The 21,633-nt window shown below is 47.3% G+C and overlaps 1 protein-coding gene across 1 annotated transcript in view; it reads right to left on the minus strand.

Annotated features, from left to right (window-relative positions):
- Nucleotides 1-21,633, minus strand: part of macf1a (microtubule actin crosslinking factor 1a) — a gene marked incomplete at its 5' end in the record, with an annotated part of 389,501 nt that overhangs the window by 210,299 nt on the left and 157,569 nt on the right. The window contains 5 exon segments of the mRNA XM_080531631.1: nucleotides 5,104-5,196; nucleotides 6,085-6,162; nucleotides 7,425-7,523; nucleotides 9,004-9,093; nucleotides 20,188-20,249. Of these exon segments, the coding sequence (XP_080387757.1) occupies nucleotides 5,104-5,196; nucleotides 6,085-6,162; nucleotides 7,425-7,523; nucleotides 9,004-9,093; nucleotides 20,188-20,249 (422 nt within the window).

Genomic DNA, 21,633 nt, shown 5'->3' on the forward strand with positions numbered 1-21,633 from the left:
AGGACTAACCAGTTGAGGTTGGTTAACAAGTATACCACTCAACAAGTTCTACTTCCACACTTCACTTCAGTGATCTGGTGCCTGTAGCAATGCAGGCATGACCACAACGGTATCTGGAGCTCTTAAAGATCTCGACCGGGAAGCCGCCAAATTAAGAGCGCCCCTTTCTGCTCTCCAGACAGCCCGACATCACGTGGATAACAGCCTTGATCTTACAGCCTTCCCGGGGGGGGGGGGTCACTGTCCAATCACAAATCCTTCGGGCCTTGTCAGGCAATATCACTCAGGCAGGTTAAACATCATGACTGTATGTAGCGTCGACAGTAGGTAGCCTCCACAGTAGGTAGCCTCCACAGTATGTCGCGTCAACAGTATGAAAGGGGATATTCCACACGCGTAGTGAGAGAGTATGGTTTTTCGCAGACAAGATAGGCATGCAGTTACAAAGGCACTCCCTTATCCTCTGGTCTGGTGAATCTAATTAAACCGGTGGCTGGTGTGGGCTGGTGTGGTGTGGGCTGGTGTGGTCTGGGCTCGGTGGCGACTGCTCTGGTCTGGTCCCCCCTGGACTCCTTGGTTGATTCAACATCCCCTAAACAGCTATCCTGATCCTGCCTGCACATGTGCAGAAGACCGGGAAGGGCGAAGTCAGAGAAGAGGACTGGAGGTGGAGAGAGGGAAGAGAGAGAGAGAGAGAGAGAGAGAGAGAGAGAGAGAGAGATGGAAGGAGGCGACGGAGAGTTTGACGAGGTCTCCCGATTGCATCTCCATCCACGTTCCGTCAGTCGGGCACCGCGGGAGTGATCCAATCGATACAGCGCTCTGAAGACAAGACGTGAAATACTCTGTGTGTGTGTGTCCGTGCGTGTGTCTCTGTGTCCATGTGTGTTAGAGAAAAGAGTGGTGAGCGTGTGTGTCCGTGCGTGTGGTTTATTGAGGCCTGTAGATCCAATATAAGCCGGGAGCCCAAGTACCAGCGGGCAGCCCAGTATTCCTCTCTTCTCTCGCCGGCTTTTTTCTATCCCTCGCTCGCAGGCGCCGGCAGAGAGAAAAGCTTTATCTCTCGGCTGCTGCAGCTTCACAGTCTCTACACTGCTGCTTCTGCTGCTGCACTCCCTCCCTCTCTCTCCCTCCTTCTCATCCCTCCCTCCCTCCCTCCCTCCCTCTCCTGTTCTCATCCAATCCGCTACCTCATCCCTCCCTCTCTCCCTCTCTCGTCCTCCTCCAATCTGCTGCCTCATCCCTCCATCCCTCCCTCCCTCTTCCTTTCTCCTCCTATCCGCTCCCTCCCTCCCTCCCTCCTTCCTTTTCTCTCTGCTGCTTGTGAGCACAGAGCTCTCTGTTCCACACACACACCCACCCTCCCACATAACACTGACGCAATGTGCTCCCGTGGTCTGAAGCCACAACACTAGACGCACGCACGTACGCACACAAGCAAACATTCAGGGTCCGGAGGAGAATGAATGTGTCATTTCAACTCAACTGCACAACCCAGTACAGGCGTGTCTCTAAGCAGATTAATCTGTGGAAATCAGACAATAAAGAATCTCATCAACAGCAGCTAAGACTTAACCCCCACAGACCCAGCTGCTAGAACAACAACACCCTATCACTAACCCATAGCTCCCTAGTTATCTCCTCTAACCCTAACCCACAGCTGCCTGGTTATCTACTCTAACCTTAACCCTCTAGCTCCCTAGTTATCTCCTCTAACCCTAACCCACAACTCCCTGGTTATCCCTTCTAACCCTAACCCACAGCTGTCTGGTTATCTCCTCTAACCCTAACCCACAGCTCCCTGGTTATCCCGTCTAACCCTAACCCACAGCTGTCTGGTTATCTCCTCTAACCCTAACCCACAGCTCCCTAGTTATCCCGTCTAACACTAACCCACAGCTCCCTGGTTATCCCGTCTAACCCTAACCCACAGCTCCCTGGTTATCCCGTCTAACCCTAACCCACAGCTCCCTGGTTATCCCGTCTAACCCTAACCCACAGCTCCCTGGTTATCCCGTCTAACCCTAACCCACAGCTCGTTAGGTGTATTTGATATGAAGGCTCTCAGGTCAAGAATTAACGCAGCATGGAGAGCCAATCACATGCAGCCACAGTTCCATAGGAGGTCGCGATTCTGGGAGGGGTGGCTTGTGATTGGCTGGGATCTGTGAGTGTGCCAGGTCAGCTGTGGTGCTGGGATCACTAGTGACCTCTGGTGGTGGAGGACAGTGACTACAGCCAGGCTTGCAGTACAGTTGCATCAGGGACGGTTTGAATTGTATTGAATTAGCGATGTTGTGGTCCATCACTTTAAACAACACGGCATTATTTGGTGCAGTAGTTTTGGGAAGAGCCACGCGGAAAAACATAGCCGAGATAATCAAGGAGAGGCTTACCCCAAATACATTTTCACGCACATTTCTGGTCAATCCAAGATGCACAGTCACAAACTATCATTTTGCGTGCAGCTGTATCACAGCTATAGAAACACAAGGTATGTGTTTGCTTCCTAAAAAACTGTCCTAACGTGTTCAAACACATCAGGCAAGATTTGTTCCATGCTCTGCTCCCTGCTCTGACTCCCTAACAGAACTTACTTCAACAGAAGGACATCGCATGGGAGGGAAAGGGAGTTGTTGAAATTGACTAAAATGGGCAATTTGGAACATCAGGACATCAGGAGGTGATAAGTGAGGCATCTTGACTCAGAGCTCGTTTTAAAACTCGATTATGTTGTGAATGTGTCTATTGATTACACCCTGCTCTAACTCCCTAACTGACAAAGAATTCTGGAACACTTCCCACAGTGTGGTATTTACGTAGCGACAACACTTTGATTGGCTACAATATTAAACGTTATCATGTGTGCATTTTCGGTGAATCAAGTCACCCTCGTCACTCTAGAACGTTGACAGTTTTGGGTGTCTATTATTTAGTCGTGTTTTTTTATTATTCACCCTCGGCACTAAACGAGTCACGTGACTCTCCGTGAAAGTCGCTCGCTGTTGAGACGAAACGCTGAGCGAGCGGGTAGCCTAGTCAGCTGTCAGAGAGACGCTTGCTAACGTCACACGTCTTTATCATTAGGAATAATAATAAAAAAAAGAACTGGTCTTGACTCAATGTGACACACCGTCGGAGTTCTCGGGCTGCGGGGCTTTGAGAATAGAGTCCTCTAGTCACACGCGCTCTTACTGACGGTCCGTTAACGTCGTCCATGTTTTAAAAGGTATCTCAGACAAATCGTAACATTTTCACCTTTTTCACATGACCAAACCGAGGTACTGTCTGTCTGTGTGACAGTGTGTGTCTGTCTGTTTGTGTCTGCCTGTCGGCCTGCCTGCCTGTCTGCCTGCCTGTCTGCCTGCCTGCCTGCCTGCCTGCCTGCCTGTCTTCCTTCCTTATTCTCAACTCCAAACTGTTCATCAACAGTTCTGTCCTTCGTCCTCACCCTCTTTCATTTCCTACCCCACGCAGAATCACTTCCATCCCTCCATTCTGTCCATCAGCCCAGGGTTATTCCCCCTCTCCCTCCTTCTGCATTAAGTCACCCCCTCCTCCAGTCCTCCCTCCCTCGCTCCCTTCCCATGGCTTGCACAGTTCTGCTGAATCATGCCGAACAAATTCAGCCGTGTCTCCGTGGCAACTAGCTGCCACCTCGCAATTCACCTTGTGAGGTGATGTCATCCCTTCGGTCTGCCTGCCTCTAGTGGTCAGTGACAGGAAGTGGATTATTTTATTTTATTTTTTTTTGGGGGGGGGGGGGGAGGATGTGTGTGTGTGTGTGTGTGTGTAAGTGTGTAAGTGTGTGTGTGAGTATGTATGGAGGGGGAGGTATTTTATTGTTCATCGAATAATGTTCTGTCACAAAACAATTTCCTTTTCACAAAACGTCAGTGGTTTCTTTCTGTGGTAGAGGGACAGTGACAGTAGAGTAGAGTAGTAGCGTGACAGTGATTCAGTGATTTGGTTCGGTAGGCCAACCTAGCGGACGTGTGTCTTGTCAGGGATGTGGAAGGACACTTCAGTTCACTCCAACTGACTTAAAAATAAACGTCCTTGAGATGCCCGTCACGCTAGCTAGCTAGCCTGCTGTGTCCCTCTACGCTGCCCGCTGCTGCTGACCTCCTGCCACTGTCCTGCCTGCTGAAGACTTTCCACAACAGCATGAGGATATGCTAAAGCCAGGTCCTCACACACTCACACGCATACATACACACACACACACGCGCACGCACACGCACACACACACACACACACACACACGCGCACACACACACACACACGTACACTACACACAGACACACGCACACGCACACATGACGCACACACACACAGACACACAGACACACAGACACACACACACACACACACACACACACACACACACACACATCTTTTGACTCATGTAGTGCCAAGGGTGAATGAAGCCTCCAGATTGCCAGCCTTGTAGAATGCTCAAACGTATGATAGAACGTTGACTTTATTCATCAAAACTGCATAAATGAAGATCTTTCATGTTGTCACAGTTACTGTTGCTAGGTAAACACATAACAACATAACACAGTTGGTGCTCTAGGTGGTGAGTGTCCCGAGATACTTTCTCAAACATTAATGACAATGGACTGTAGTGGTAGTCAATAAACACATGAACACACACACACACACACACTCTCATCTCCTAGAGCAGTTTGGCAGTGTCCTCAGACAGGCATTGACAACGGTCAAACCCCAAACGAGCAGGGCATCCTAAAACCTCTTCAATTCAGTCTGCTCCTGGCACAGATCACACTCTCACACACACACACACACACACACACACACACACACCGATCTGACAGTAGAGGACAAACGGACACCAGACAGACAGCGTTGGCTCAAAGCCCTGTCCCTGCTGACTGCGTTTGGGTCACCAGGACCACCAGACAGTCATGCAGGGCCACCCCCGCCAGAGGAGGGAGCAGGAGTCCTCTAGAGTTAGTTTAGGACTGAGGCCATGTCCTAGAACTAGAGCACATAGAGCAGGACCACTAGAGTCTCTCTCTCTCTCTCTCTCTCTCTCTCTCTCTCTCTCATTTAAAAAAAAATATATTCAGCACAAACCTGGAAGTGGAGGATGATGGTCCAGATCAGACCCAGGGTGAGCTTGGGGTTGCCGTCTGTGATGTCATCGTTGCGTATGTTCACCAGTTTGACCTGAAACAGGGAACGTGGTGGAACGTTTACATTGTCGGCATTTAGCAAACGACTTTATCCAAAGCGACTTTAGTTTACAACAAATACATTTGAGTGAGTGAATCATATATCCACATAGTCCACATAAGTCATAGGAGGAACATGTCATCTATGCTCACGTCTGGGGCCAGTGGCAGTCGTCCCAGGAGACGAGAAAGTGAAGGTGTACGATTTCACAGTAAACTGACAACGTATACACACACACACACACACACACACACACACACACATACAACCGATTTAATGTTCAGACTTTTATTCTGAAAAATGTTAATACATTTCAAGTTGTTGAAAATCAATGACACACTCACTAGTCAACTAAAACAGCTTTTGTGAGCCTGCTAACAATATAAAGTAGTGTTCTAGTTAACTAGGTAGCAGTGGGGAATACTCACCCAATCCAATGCATTGCAATATGTTGGTTTGACTAGCGAGTGTGTCATTGATTTTCAACAACGTTGTAGAATAAAAGTCTGAACATTTTGATTGGTCGCTGACTTGTTCCCGCTTTCACCGTCACATATTAGATATGTTATTGTTGATTATTGCTGGCTGTTTGTTGATCGAGGAGCAAGATTCCAAAGCGTTTTACTATATCAATTACGGCTGTAGGAGATGTACGTGACAAATCCATTCAGATGTTTAGTATTATTCGTATGCGTATAATGAATGGGTGTGGGTGGATGACACTGATGTTTATAAAGCTGTAGGCCAAGGTGTCTGACAAGGATTCCATTGGGGGGATAAAAAGGTTAATGTTTTCTCATCTGGAAGGCCAGGAAGCTGTCACCTGAGGAGCTGTGTGTGTGTGTGTGTGTGTGTGTGTGTGTGTGTGGACGTGTTTTTTACCTGTCTCTGTTTGAGGAAGTCCAGGGCGATCTGGACATTCTGGAGTCGATGGAACCGCATGCGACCTTTCTCTCTGGGCTGGAGGGGGGGAGGGAAAGAGAGGAGAATGAGTAGAGGACACAGAGAGAGAGAGAGAGAGAGAGAGAGAGAGAGAGAGAGAGAGAGAGAGAGAGAGAGAGAGAGAGAGAGAGAGCTCTTGTTGACATGCTCACCCACTCCAAAAAAAAGACACAAGCAGTGAAGTCTCTAACTTCTACAGAGTGCAGTGAGGGAAGAGGACCACGGCTGTTGTCATGACACGGTGTGACCACAGGGCGGCACTGTCTTCCACTGAGCAGTAAAAGACATGCCTTAAGAAGCGTTCCAACAGCAGAGCAAGGACAGAGGAGACAAGTCTGCAAACCATGCTGGTTTAGATCGCCCGGCATCCTCCCAACACGCTAACACACACACACACACACACACACACACACACACACACACACTTGTTACTTGACACTCTCAAACGCAACACACACACGGCACACACACACACACACGCAGCAATGCTGGTAGGTAGTTGAGTGCAGGATGCAGGAGTGTGTGTGGACGCTGTGCTTGGCTTGGTTTAGTCATCACTGCAGTCTGCAGCACTGGAGCTGGGGAGCACTCAGCCCAGAGAGAGAGAGGGAGGGATGGGGGGAGAAGAGGGAGAGAGGGAAGGGGGGGAGGGAGGGGGGAGAAGAGGGAGGGGATGTGGGGGAGGGGAGGTGGGGGAGGGGAGGGGTGTTTCAGGTAGAGAGGTGTCTGCCTGTCGGCAGTGTGTGTGTGTGTGTGTGTGTGTGTGTGTGTGTGTGTGTGTGTGTGTGTGTGTCTGTCTGTCTGTCTGTCTGTCTGTCTGTGTTTATGTGTGTGTGTGTGTGTCTGTCTGTCTGTCTGTCTGTCTCTGTTTATGTGTGTGTGTGTGTGTGTGTGTGTGTGTGTGTGTGTGTTTGTCTGTCTGTCTGTCTGTTTATGTGTGTGTGTGTGTGTGTATGTCTGTCTGTCTGTCTCTGTTTATGTGTGTATGTGTGTGTGTGTGTGTGTGTGTGTGTAGTTTGTGTGTGTGACTGTCACAGAATGTCACAGAACCCACCACACTGGGAGGCATTGTTCAGAGGCAGACACCCTCCCACACACACACACACACTCATACACACACGGTGTGTTCATGTATATGTGTGTGAGTGTGTCGGCTAACTAACGTTATTGAATATTGAGATCTGGGAGGTTTTTGGGAATCAGTGGCACAGCAGATCACATGCAGCCAGTCTCACAGCTCAAAGCTGGACCTATGGTGGGGGGGGGGGGGTCAAACGTACTCCCTGAGCTCCTTCCTCCTCCTCCCCCCCCTCCAGCAGGATGAGAGGGGGGGCGCGGGACACACACACCCTCCTCAGCGTAGACACGCCCTTCAGCTGCTAACATCAGGGGGGGAGGGGGGGGGGGGGGCGGGAGGGAGAGGAGGATAGGGATAGGGAGAGAGGAGGAGGAGAGAGGAGGGATAGGAAGAGAGGAGAGGGTGATGGGGGAGAGGAGAGGAAGAGAGGAAAGGGATAGGGGGAAAGCAGAGGGTGATGGGGAGAGGGGGATGCAGAGAGAAGAGGAGGGGGAGGAGGAGGAGGAGGAGGAGAGAAGAGGGTGATGACGGAGAGGGATAGGTAGAGAAGAGGGGGGTTGGAAAGGAGAGGGGGGGGACAGGGAGAGGGGGTGATGGGGGAGAGGTGTGAAAGAGAGAGAGAGAGAGAGAGAGAGAGAGAGAGAGAGAGAGAGAGGGAGCCAACGGACAATTCAATTATGGTACGGAGGGATGAAGATGAGGGTGGATTCAAGGGGAAGAGGGAGGAGAGAGAGAGAGAAAGAGAGAAGAGATGAGCGAGGGAGGGAGGGAGGGGGGGGGACACAGTTGAGGCAAAAAGAAGGAGCAAAATCCAAAGTAAACTGCTCACAAGGCTTCAGAGAGCCAACCACATCCGTCAAAGCAGCACACTCAGCTGCTGTCTGTCTAAGGACCCCATCCAGGAAAGACCTAGGATCAGTTTTACCCTCTGGAAGATTGTGACGAAACCAGCATCATGTGACACTGTGACAGTCAGTCAGTGTGACAGTGCATCGAGGTGGAACAGTGACAGGGTGTGTGTGTGTGTGTGTGTGTGTGTGTGTGTAGTGTGTAGTGTGTAGTTTGTCTGTAGTGTGTGTGTGTGTGTGTGTGTGTGTGTGTGTGTGTAGTGTGTCTGTGTGTGTGTGTAGTGTGTCTGTGTGTGTAGTGTGTGTGTGTGTGTGTGTGTGTGTGTGAGTGTAGTGTAGTGTGTGTGTGTGTGTGTGTGTGTGTAGTAGGGCTGCACGATTAATCGATTTTAAATGGGAATTGCGATTAGAAATGATGCAATTAGCAAATCGCAAAGCCTGCGTGTTGGGATACATTATACAGCGTCAGATTTAATGTTTTTTCTTGTGTGTCAGTCATCCACACCAGTGTTTCCCCTACAATTGCATTGGGGGGGTGGGCCGGTAACGTTAGTATACCTAGCCTTGCATAGCCAGACCTATCTCCACACTTCCCCAAAAAAAAATTTTGGTAAGAGTGTGCGTGCGACGCTAGAGTTTTTGCCAGGTGAGATGTCTGAAACGTTAGCATGTCTGAAATGTTAGCATGTCTGAAACGTTAGCAAGTTGAAACGTTAGCAAATATAATTGCTGAGTGTTCTGACAGAGAAAGTTGGTTCAAATTGGTCGTTATTATTGTGACTAGAAAGTGTCTGATTATAGTTCCATGGTGTGAATAATGTCAAAGAACTAGCACGCTAGCTAGCTAGATCAGAGGTGATGAGATGAGCTAGTCTTCGTGCAGCCCTAGTGTGTGTGTGTGTGTGTGTGTGTGTGTGTGTGTGTGTGTGTTACCAGGGTAACTCCAGAGAGCACTTCCAGGAGGGAGATGAGGTTGTGTCCATCCCTCAGGTCCTCGTACAGGTCTGTGATGTGCTTCCTCACCTGAGAGAGAGAGAGAGAGAGAGAGAGAGAGAGAGAGAGAGAGAGAGAGAGGGGTGGGGGTAGAGGAGAGAGGGGGGGGAGAGGGAGGGAGAGAGAGAGGGGGGGAGAGAGAGAGAGAGGTTAATGACATCATGTGACATTGTTGTTCAGTGACATTGTTGACATTATGCAATGGTGACTGGGCTGGACCGGTTGCCGTAGCAACAAAGCCTCCGCTCCCAGCTGTGAACACCCCCCCCCCCAACCCGTTGTTGCCGTGGGAGGGCCTCAGCTCGGGTGTCCCGGGGCAACTCAGCGATTTGGCCAGGGCGATGTCATCAGCCCCTTTGTGGGGAAAAGTGGGTCGTCTCTGTTCACACACAAGAGAAAGAGAAGGAGAGAGAGAGAGAGACGGAGAGAGAGAGAGAGAGACAGAGAAAGAGAGAGATAAAGAGAGAGAGAGAGAGAGAGAGAAAGAGAGAGAGAGAAAGAGAGATAGAGAAAGAGAGAGAGAGAAAGAGAGAGAGAAAGAGAGAGAGAGAAAGAGAGAGAGAGAGAGAGAGACAGAGAAAGAGAGAGAGAGAAAGAGAGAGAGAGAGACAACAGCAGACATCTCTGGTAGCCTCCCTGTCTACATCACACCCTGTAGCGCCTAGCTGCTGCTGCTGGGGCTGGAGGTGCAGTCTGACACCATCGCACTGCAGTGTCCACCATTCCACCAGCGGGGGTCGACGTTGGCACGTCGTTCCAACTGGTGACAGCATATTCACCTGGTCTGTGTGTTCACCTGGTTAGTCTGTGTGTTCACCTGGTATGTGTGAGTGTGTTCACCTGGTTAGTCTGTGTGTTCACCTGGTCTGTGTGTTCACCTGGTCTGTGTGTTCACCTGGTTAATCTGTGTTCACCTGGTTAGTCTGTGTTCACCTGGTTAGTCTGTGTTCACCTAGTCTGTGTGTTCACCTGGTTAGTCTGTGTGTTCACCTGGTCTGTGTGTTCACCTGGTCTGTGTGTTCACCTGGTCTGTGTGTTCACCTGGTTAGTCTGTGTTCACCTGGTTAGTCTGTGTGTTCACCTGGTCTGTGTGTTCACCTAGTTAGTCTGTGTGTTCACCTGGTCTGTGTGTTCACCTAGTTAGTCTGTGTGTTCACCTGGTCTGTGTGTTCACCTGGTTAGTCTGTGTGTTCACCTGGTCTGTGTGTTCACCTGGTCTGTGTGTTCACCTAGTTAGTCTGTGTGTTCACCTGGTTAGTCTGTGTGTTCACCTGGTTAGTCTGTGTGTTCACCTAGTTAGTCTGTGTGTTCACCTGGTCTGTGTGTTCACCTGGTCTGTGTGTTCACCTAGTTAGTCTGTGTGTTCACCTGGTCTGTGTGTTCACCTAGTTAGTCTGTGTGTTCACCTGGTCTGTGTGTTCACCTGGTCTGTGTGTTCACCTAGTTAGTCTGTGTGTTCACCTGGTCTGTGTGTTCACCTGGTCTGTGTGTTCACCTAGTTAGTCTGTGTGTTCACCTGGTCTGTGTGTTCACCTGGTCTGTGTGTTCACCTAGTTAGTCTGTGTGTTCACCTGGTCTGTGTGTTCACCTAGTTAGTCTGTGTGTTCACCTGGTCTGTGTGTTCACCTAGTTAGTCTGTGTGTTCACCTGGTATGTGTGTTCACCTGGTTAGTCTGTGTGTTCAGGGGAGTTGGTGTTCTCAGTGTGCTGTCATCTCCATCAGGTATGACACTGTGGGTGTGTTCGTAAATTCGCTCCAAGAGCGCCGGAGCGCACACCGGGTTCAACGTCATAAAGGGACCAAGTCATTTGATTGGACAAGAGGCATTACATGAGTGCTGTTCAGATTTTCAGAGTGAATTTCCAAACGCAGCCTGTAGCCGTGGCTGCCAGAGTTATGTTAAAGGTCACCAGTGTAGCCAATCAGAGTGTTGTTGCTAGGTAAACACCTCATAAAACACTTGGCGGTGGTGAGCGTTCCCGGAATTCTTTGGCAGTCAGTGAGTTAAGGTGGACCGAGTTGTTAAAGATCACATGACCCATTGTTTTAACACAAGAACAGCCATGGGCTTTTTTTATATCTTTGCACTCTATCAAATTTCAGGACCCTCCTTTCTCCTAGATATGTGCGTTCTACCACCCAGTATCCTTACATTTTCTAAATCACATCAGGATAAGCTAGTATGAAGCTATTTTGCAGTTTTCTTCTGTGTAGGGAGCAGGACAATTTACAAGACGGTCATCTAGTGCTCGTTGTGTGTAAAATTGCAGCTTCCCATTGTAAAGACTATGGTCATTTGACCCCCGAGGCGGCTCTTATCGTAGGGTAAAAATGGCTGCCAGCAACGCTGTTCTAGTGTTTTGTACGGCCTTGCGTGCCGTAGCAGGAACCACCTGGGTGGCGTTCAGTAGCTCGTTGTGCTTGACCAATCATGGACGCAGCTGGCAGCTCGCCCTGCCAGAGAGCATCCTGGGTAACAGCAACAACAACACCAAGCCTGTTGCTTGCCTGACTGTTTCTGGGGGGCTCATTTACTGGTGCGTTCTCAGCCACTCCTCTATCCTTCCCTCTTCCTCCTCTTCCTCCCCGTCCCATGATCAACATCAACATGGTGCCATTCCCAGTCAGAGGAATCTCCTAGGCTACAGCCTTCCTGTCCACATGTTATACTTTATACGCCTGTGCTGTAGCAGGCCTGGGCTGTGTTCGGAATGGTATACTAGCATACTGCATACTAGCATACCCAATGAGTATATACTGCATACAGCCTACTAAATTCATAATAAGTATGTGAAAACCAGCCGACCATTTACACATTATGCATACTGCCTCCCAGAATGCATTTCGCAGGGAGCGGCGAATTTAAACCTCAATTTTAAACCTCCATTAGCTAAAATATGTAATTTTGACTTTACACGTGTTAACATGTGTAATTTTGACTTTACAAGTGTTAACATGTCATTTTATGAAGTTTTAATATGTTTTCAGGCGAGAAAGTAACCACATATATTCCCAAAATGTGTCCATATTACCAAAATAACCCGTTTATATATCTGATCTGACGATTTTTTGCGTCTTCTGTTCGCTAGCTGCGTTCGTAAATTCGCCCTGGAAATATGATCAGCACTCATGGAATGCCTCTTGTCCAATCAAATTACCTGGTCCCTTTATGACGTTGCACCCAGTGTGCGCTCCGGCGCTCTCAGAGAGATTTTTACGAACGCACCCTACGTTGCTTACCTTCACTCACTCGACAGAAATATCGTAACATAATTACAACACGTTGTAAAATTATTTGGGGGGCCAATATCTTTAGCTAGCTCAAGTAACTAGCTTACTATATTGTTGTCTTAGAGCCCCTGCCCACTGAGCGATGTTATGTCGGTGAACCCCTCACACTGCACAACTGAAAGTTTCAGTCCTACCGTCTCCGACTTGATCAGACCTTACGACGTGCGTGCTCACACTGTACGATTGTGCTCACACTGTACGATTGCTCTCAGCCACGATTGTCATCCACGATTGCTTGTGACGTGACTTGTGCAGTTGTTGAAATTGTTCGATTGTGGTCTTTAATCCGTAAATAATGCTCTGTAAGCGGCCGTCATGATAGAGCGTGACCGGCATATACAGAAGAACCAGGCTGTTCACGATGGTCTTTAATCCGTAGATAATGCTCTGTAAGCGGCCGTCATGAGAGAGCGTGACCGGCATATACAGGAGAACCAGGGAGAGAGAAAGAGAGGAGAACCGTGGTGTTCACGATGGTCTTTAATCCGTAAATAATGCTCTGTAAGCGGCCGTCATGATAGAGCGTGACCGGCATATACAGGAGAACCAGGCTGTTCACATTGGATTTTAGTCCGGAAAAAGAACCAAAGTGTCCCTTTTAGACTGCTGGAAATCTCGATCAAATTCAACACCTATGATCGGATTCATATTATAGCTCACGTCGGTAAAGAGAGGAGAACCAGGACTTTTCTCGAAATTCTTCTAAGTCCACTTTTTTGTGTGAAATTAACACCCCGACCTGACCATTTTGGAAAACCGAAAGTTTGTCCCATAGACGCCCATTCATAATTTTTGCGATTTAGTTAAGCATTTCCCACTTTTGATTAACGGATTACTGTAATAAAACGGAATGTCGTAGAAACTCACAAATGAGGGCAAAAGGTCGGCCCTACGATTCTCTTTAATTGTGTAATTAAATATTTACTGTAAATCGTTATTATAAAAAGTTATTAAACATCAAAGCCCGGGTCCCCCCCCCCCCGTTAGTGATTTCTCGAAAAATCACGAAAATCAACGAAAACCGTTAACGATTTCCCAAAATCATATTCATAAGCATTAGGAATTCATAACTCGGTAACGGTATAACCTACAGACTCCATTCAAAGATTAGTATGTTGTCCTTATGATTTTGATCACTTCACTCGTGGACTATTATTATCGAAATCGAAATCAAAAATAGTTATTGATTTAAGAAAGGCGGGTCTCCCCCCCCTGCTGTGCGGTTTTGAGCGGCATTGAAAAATATGCTTTTCGAATTATATCTTGTTAACGGTACATGCCTATGACTCCATTCAAAGTTCAGTTTGTTTATCATGCTATTGTGATCATGGGAAAATTTAGTTTTGAATTATAACCCATTGTGACGCTGAGATATTCGTTCATAAGCGACGGGCCCCCCCCCCCCTGATGAGCGTTTGACGAGGTACAATAAATCTGCTTTTCGTATTATATCTCGTTAACGGTACAAGACTGAGACTCCATTCAATTTTTAGAATGTTCAGCATGCGATTGTGATCATGGAGAAATTATAACCCATTGTGACGCGGAGATATTCGGCCGTAAGCGACGGGTCCCCCCCCCCCCCCAGCTGCTGCTCAGAGAACCGCTTCCTGGATTAAACTACCGCTGACAGCAGGGCGAGAGACAATCTTTCTTCCAGTGGCTGGGACCACTGAACACGAGCAGTAGGGTTTCTTTTTGCAGCCATTATTGGGCTTGTGATGATTTTGAGCGGATGTATGTGCAGAATCGTGTCGTAGGACCAGCCACACTTCACGAGACACTACGAAAATGTCTGACCTGCCAGAAATTTGTCGGCAGGTCGTAGCCTCGTCTTTAGAACGTAGGAGCAATTAGTTGTTGACGCCTCCCGCCCAACCTGGATCCATACCAGTTCGCCTACAGAGCCCACAGGTCCACAGAGGACGCCATCGCGACGACTCTCCACTCCACTCTATCCCACCTGGAGAGGGGGAACAGCTACGCGAGACTGCTCTTTGTGGACTTCAGCTCTGCCTTCAACACCATCCTTCCAGACAGGCTAGTGACCAAACTACTAGACCTGGGACTATCACACTCCATCTGTGCATGGATCAAGGACTTCCTGTCTGACCACCCGCAGAGGGTGCGGGTGGGCTCCCACACCTCCACAGCCCTCAGACTCAGCACTGGGTCCCCCCAGGGCTGCGTGCTAAGCCCCATCCTCTACAACCTCTACACCTACGACTTCACCCCCGTCCACCCCAGCAACTCCATCATAAAGTTTGCAGACGACACCACCGTGGTGGGCTGCATCTCGGGGGGGACGAGGCGGCGTACAGGGATGGGGTGGAGCAGCTGGGCAAGCTGTGCAAGGTTAACAACCTGCTGCTGAACCAGTCAAAGACCCAGGAAATCATCATGGACTTCAGGAGGAAAAAATCTGAGGTCCAGCCCCTGCTCGTCGATGGAGGGAGCGTGGAGAGAGTCTCAACCCTCCGATTCCTGGGGGTGCACATACAGGATGACCTGTCCTGGAAGACCAACACAGCAGCCATCATCAAGAAGGCACAACAGCAGCTCTACTTCCTGAGAGTCCTCAGGAAATACCACCTCAAACAGGAGCTGCTTGTGACCTTCTACCGCTGCACAGTGGAGAGCATCCTCACCTACTGCATCTGCGTGTGGTTCTCCAGCTGCACAGCCGCAGAGAGGAAAGCGCTACAGAGAGTCGTGAGATCGGCCCAGAAGATCATCGACGCCCCCCTCCCCTCTCTGGAAGAGCTGTACAACACACGCTGCCTCAGGAAGGCCTCAAAGATCTCCAGAGACCCATCCCACCCTGGGAACAAACACTTTGTTCGGCTGCCCTCGGGCAGGCGGTTCAGGACCATGTCCGCAAGGACAAATAGACTGAAGCTCAGCTTCTACCCTAGGGCCATTCAGGCCCTGAACACAGCAAAGACCTAGGTTCTAGGCCCTGGACAATCTAGACAATTTGATGGCAGCTACTAGATTGTAATCAAGTGCAATACTGAAACACAACTGTGAACATTTCAAACCTGCAAACTGCGACACTTTAAATGAATGTGCAATAATACTATGTGCAATATGACAACCCTCGTGCACATAAGGTTCAGAGATAGGAAATGTTAGGATATTTATAGCATAGCATAGAGTACAGCACAGTGTTTTATTTGTATAGTATGGTATAGTGGATAGTGTATATAGCCTTTATTTATGTAAACCAGCTCTTTTCCCTTCTTGTTTTTAGTATTTTTTTCCTAGCACCAGGGGAGCCCCCCCTCACAAATGTCGTTGTATGGTACCTGTACTATATTAATGACAATAAAGACCATTCATTCATTCATTCATTCATTCATCATTCGTGATTGGGTTACAAGCAGTCAAATACTAGGTGAACATGTGTGTAAGACACAAATAAACTTGGATTTCATGCATTTCAAGTGGCATATTTGTAATCATGACGATGTAGTCATGTCTAAGAATGCATTTCATTTTAACATTTCATGTTAATTCAGTATAGTGAAAATACCACCGCTCATCCGTGATCAGACTTAGCTGGGGTGCTGCAACTGAAGAGTATCAAATAGAGTGCAAAAAAGCAGCATCTGCACACTCAAATACAGTATGTGCAAAAAACTATGTTTATTGCTAGCTTTCGGCCCCCAGGCTATCGGACAATGTAAACAAAAGCTGTATGACGAGTTTGAATGACGCAGTTTGACGAGGCTGAAAGCGCACAGGGTTGCCAGATGGGATTGACAATTTACAGCCTAAACTTTCTATAACCTCAAAATCAAGTAGCCCATTAGGCGGTAACCCACCCCATCTGGCAACCCTGGACGCAGCCCTGCAACCCTGGACGCGAAATGCATTTTGGGGAAGCAGTATGCCAAAAGTGTCCATCATAACTGACTTCAATTTTCCCGGAAGTAATTGCTCGCCTACTAAATTTCTCGCATACTCAAATCTCGCATACTGTACAGTGTGAACGCACTACATACTCAAAATCTAAGTCATATCTAGTATGAGTAGTATGCTAGTATGCTATTCCGAACACAGCCACTGTTTCATCAAAGTGAGGCGCCAAAGTCACATAACAGCAATGAGGCCTACAATTGGCTATGGGGAGTTGCCTCCCCCTCCTCCATCTGGACGATCAATTGGCTATGGCGGAGATCCCTCCCCCTCCATCCGGATATGATCTAATCTAGCATCAACCTTTGCTCTCAGGGCGCCCCGACCGGGAAATAGGAGACAGCCAATTGGAGCGCTGCTACAGCTCACGTGTTAGCCAAAAGTATGAGCACTGCCATAGGATCCCATTCGGCCAGCGTCCCGACTCCCTACCCTTGTATATATATATATATATATATATATATATATATATGTATTTTCACAGTGAATTTCACACAGATACAATTTTTATTGTATTGGAAAAATTTTAATGAATGCTGATAGGAGCCGACAGAATATCAGCCGCATTTTATGAGTAAACAATGTTTATTTTTTAAAACGTTTACAAGTAGGGACTAGGAAGTGGGGGCGCGTTGGAAGGTGGGGGCGGCGCCCTAGCGCCCTCTATTGGCCAGCCGCCACTGCTACTCATAGTTAGCTAGATTACTTACTTAGCTAGCTTACTTACTTATCAAATGTACATTTCGTGATTACGGAGTGGACACACACCATCTCCTCTCAGCTGTCCTGCATCGCAGCAGGGAGAGCCCACAGCGCAGAGCGTATAGCAATATGTCTAATTGAGTTAACTTGTATTATGCTTACCATCACCAAGTTCTCCCATACTGTGCTTTTGGTATAGTATATGTAGTATATTATGTTTATATCAATGGTAATCAAGTGCTTGTATTATATTGGCATGTTCTCAACTCTGCTCGCCATGAACAAACATTTGAGCAAGAAGCAACTGCGTTCCAGACCAACTCCACCTGCGACTTTGAATGAAACGCAGGATAAAACGAAAACCTGCACGGTTCACTAGTGTATTGAACCGTGGAAGGCGAACCGAACCGTCCGAAATAAAACCGAGAACCGTTGCACCCCTAATATGCGCACAATGCGCTACAGCTGGTATAGCTCTCATAGGTAAAGCGCATCTTTACTTTCATTTCTATCTTTCCTATACCAGTCGTCAAGCCTAAGAGGCAGATTTGTGATTGCAGTTGGTGAAACCGTAAACCACTCGCATACGTGAAACCGCTATAAATAGCTCTCAAAATAGCTTTCTTAATATGTATACTTTGTGGAATGGATTAATTGTTATTGTTGTCCGGAGGCTATCGGTAATCGGCTATCGGTTTACATGGCTTGTAAATATACTTTAGGACGTTTTCAAAACCAAGGACTAGGGGTGGGACGATTAGAAAATGTCATGTCACGATTATCATGGGCAAAATAATAAATTAAAAAAATATTCGAATGCCAATAAAACACACTGTAATCACTTTAACTTTTTTGTTGTATTTTTATGACATTTTAAGTCAGTAATTCAAATTCAGATTCTAGTGGCACATATCTCTGGCCATAATCCGGGTCCTTAAGAAAGAGCAATCGAGCGCTGATTGACCTAACTCCTTTTCGGCCAATCAGCACCTTTCATTAACGTACCCAAGGAAGTTTAAAGAACGCACTCCCAGTGTTGCCAACTTCCAGAGCCCCTTGGCGACTTAATTAGTCAAAAGCGACCAGCGACAAATCTAACTTCCTTTTCTGGTCATTTGGGGAATTACTGTAAAGCATCTAACATATCCCGTATTCCACGGTTCACGTTACAACCGAGCTCAGGAGAGACGAGTAGGGATACAGTCTATGGCGAGCGAGGGTTGCCGTCTCCTCTCTCCCTCAACACTCACTCCCGCGGCCAGTCTGATAGCAGCCGCGGCGAGCGTACCGTTGTTCCCCGGGTCCTTGCGGGGGTTTCGGGCAAAGTTCGGGAAATAACGGACGGTTGTCATGTGTTTATACAGCATGGACGTTACGTGCCTAATGCCTTTGATGCGCACACTTGCTACTTGCCGCTTTCATAATTTTATTTAGCCTATATAGCACAAGTCATGCATTGCATGTAACCTCAAGTGCTGAACAGTATTAAGTAAACCACAATATATTTGCTAAAGCTTAGGGGCGACCGTGCCTTTTGCAGCCATAGACTGTCACTGCCTGGTAATAACAAGGTAGGCAAATGACAGTATCCCGTCTAAAGTTTTTCACCAGCCATGGTGAGAAGGCTAGCATACGTTACCTAGTGACTGACTGACAAGGCTGACTTGACAGTAACGTTACCCATGCAGGCTGAACAATAGCGCGAGACAAGTTCTGTGAGGATATTCGCGCGCGGCTCATGTGAGGAATCGCAATTATATTACAGTAACAGTCGCTAACTTGACTGCAAAAGTAATGTAGCCTAGGCTGAAAAATAGCGCCATACATTTGTTAAACACAGTTTATTCATAACATACAATTATGACGATTATTTAAATAATAAAAATTCTCCACGATTAAGTTATCGCGGGTGTTTTTATCGCGATTAACGATAAAAACGATAATCGTCCCATCCCTAGCAAGGACTGTGTGATCATCTAATTATGTGTAGTTACGTGTTTTTGGCATGTTGATGTTCTATCAGCATGTTGTGATGTTATTAAAATACAGTTCAGACCTTCGTGCTTTGCTTTGTTAGCTGCTAGCTGTTAGCAGCGTTTGCTTCTGGTTTCCTGGATTACAGCCAGTTTAACCCTATATGTGCCTGAGGTCTAACAACATTCAAGGTCTAACAACATTCAAAATGTGACTTCGTCATCTTTTTTCGGATTTCAATGTATGACATGTCATTTGAAAGCTTACAATCTGTAAGCTACTGGTTTATCAAAACACTGTCTGGTGTCACATTTGAAAGTGTTTTTGTTATTTTTTGTTTATACATATTTATATTTGTTTATATTATACAATATACCAGTCATATTCTGGAATGTGTCTAAATCTTAAAGTTCCATAAGTATAAGCAAAATAAAGTAAAGTAACAAAGGAGGGGCTACTGTCTAAGCACAGGCGCTTCTTCCCGCCATAAAATCAACAAGAGTTAAACACATTCCATCAGATCAGTTTGAGCCCAGGCACATCCCAATAATCTCCCAGTAACATCCCAGTAATATCCCAGTAATATCCCAGTAATATCCCAGCAATATCCCAGTAATATCCCAGTAATATCCCAGCAATATCCCAGTAATATCCCAGTAATATCCCAGCAATATCTCAGTAATATCCCAGTAATACCCCAGTAATATCCCAGTAATACCCCAGTAATATCCCAGTAATACCCCAGTAATATCCCAGTAATACCCCAGCAATATCTCAGTAATATCCCAGTAATACCCCAGCAATATCCCAGTAATATCCCAGTCATATCCCAGTAATATCCCAGCAATATCTCAGTAATATCCCAGTAATACCCCAGTAATATCCCAGTAATACCCCAGCAATATCCCAGTAATATCCCAGTAATATCCCAGTAATATCCCAGTAATATCCCAGCAATATCTCAGTAATATCCCAGTAATACCCCAGTAATATCCCAGTAATATCCCAGCAATATCCCAGCAATACCCCAGTATTATCCCAGTAATACCCTGCCATTACTGCAGCCTCCGACTACGGCTAATCACGTCATTCCAGCTAGAGGCAAAACAACACCAGCCTCAGCTCTGGACAGCTGCTCCCTGAGAGGATCACACCCAGGAACACCCTGTCATTTGACCTCTGAGTCAACCCTGTAACCACGACAACCAGAACAAGCCAACCAGTAGTGTGCGTACCTTGATGAGATGCTTGTTGACCCATTTGGTGAAAGTTTTCTTCTGCACCCTGTCTCTCTCATCTGGAAGAGAACAGAGGGAGAGAAGAGGGGGAGGGAGAGAAGGTCATTATATAACACAACAACAGGGAGAGTGCAGAGTCATTACCTGGTTCTGGATTATTTAGATGAGCTCTCAGTGGTTCTGCAGAAGCTGTCTGGAGCAGTGATGTCCTGTCTGTCTGCCTGCCTGTCTGTCTGTCTGTCTGTCTGTCTGTCTGCCTGTCTGCCTGTCTGCCTGTCTGCCTGTCTGCCTGTCTGCTTGTCTGCCTGCCTGCCTGTCTGTCTGTCTGCCTGTCTGTCTGCCTGTCTGCCTGTCTGTGTGTCTGTGTGTCTGTCTGTCTGTCTGTCTGTGTGTCTGTCTGTGTGTCTGTCTGTGTGTCTGTCTGTGTGTCTGTCTGTGTGTCTGTCTGTGTGTCTAGGGCCTTGTGACGTGGGTCTTGGTTCTGCCCAGTCATCTGAGGGTTATTCATGACAGGAACATCCCACACAACTACTGAGCAGCAGCTCATGTAAGCACAGGTTATGTCTGGAACATCAGTAGAAAGACATCCTGGTCTGGATGAGCTAGATGAGCTAGATGAGCTAGATGAGCTAGATGAGCTAGCATCACGCTGGGGTTCAGTCCAGACAGCCTTCGCATTCTCTCTGTCACGACATTCACAGGCTTAGAAACACACACACACACAGGCTCAGAAACACACACACACACACAGGCTCAGAAACACACACACACACACAGGCTCAGAAACACACACACACAGGCTCAGAAACACACACACACAGGCTCAGAAACACACACACACACACACACAGGCTCAGAAACACACACACACACAGGCTCAGAAACACACACACACAATGTCAGAAACACACACACAGGCTCAGAAACACACACACACACAGGCTCAGAAACGCCACAATGTCCACAAATACAGGCTTGGACACACACAACACATTCACAGGTTCAGAAACACATATTCACAGGCTCTGACATTGAGATAAACATAAGCCTCTGACATTGAGGGAAAAAAAGTATAATATATATAATTAAAAGTGTATGTCAATTATAAATTCTATAAATATGATAATATATATATATCAAATATTAATAAAGACGTGTGTAAACCGCTCAACCACACACAGAATCATTAACATAACAATACACTCAGGTGCTCTCGAATACTACCCTCCACTACCAGAACCAGAACCAGGGTTGCCAGATGGGGCGGGTCCCCGCCGAATGGGCTACTTTTGATCACACTGGGCCGGGAAAAAAGCATTTCGGCGGGTTGGGCTGGATAAATAGCATTTCGGCGGTATCAAAATGTCAGTGCCTGAAAGTTACAAAATGTGCACACAGGTAGGTACATACAATGTGCAGTTTTTTATTTATTTTGGCAACAGA

This window comes from Nansenia antarctica (assembly GCF_963989245.1).
Source record: "Nansenia antarctica genome assembly, chromosome: 5".
Taxonomy (NCBI): domain Eukaryota; kingdom Metazoa; phylum Chordata; class Actinopteri; order Argentiniformes; family Microstomatidae; genus Nansenia; species Nansenia antarctica.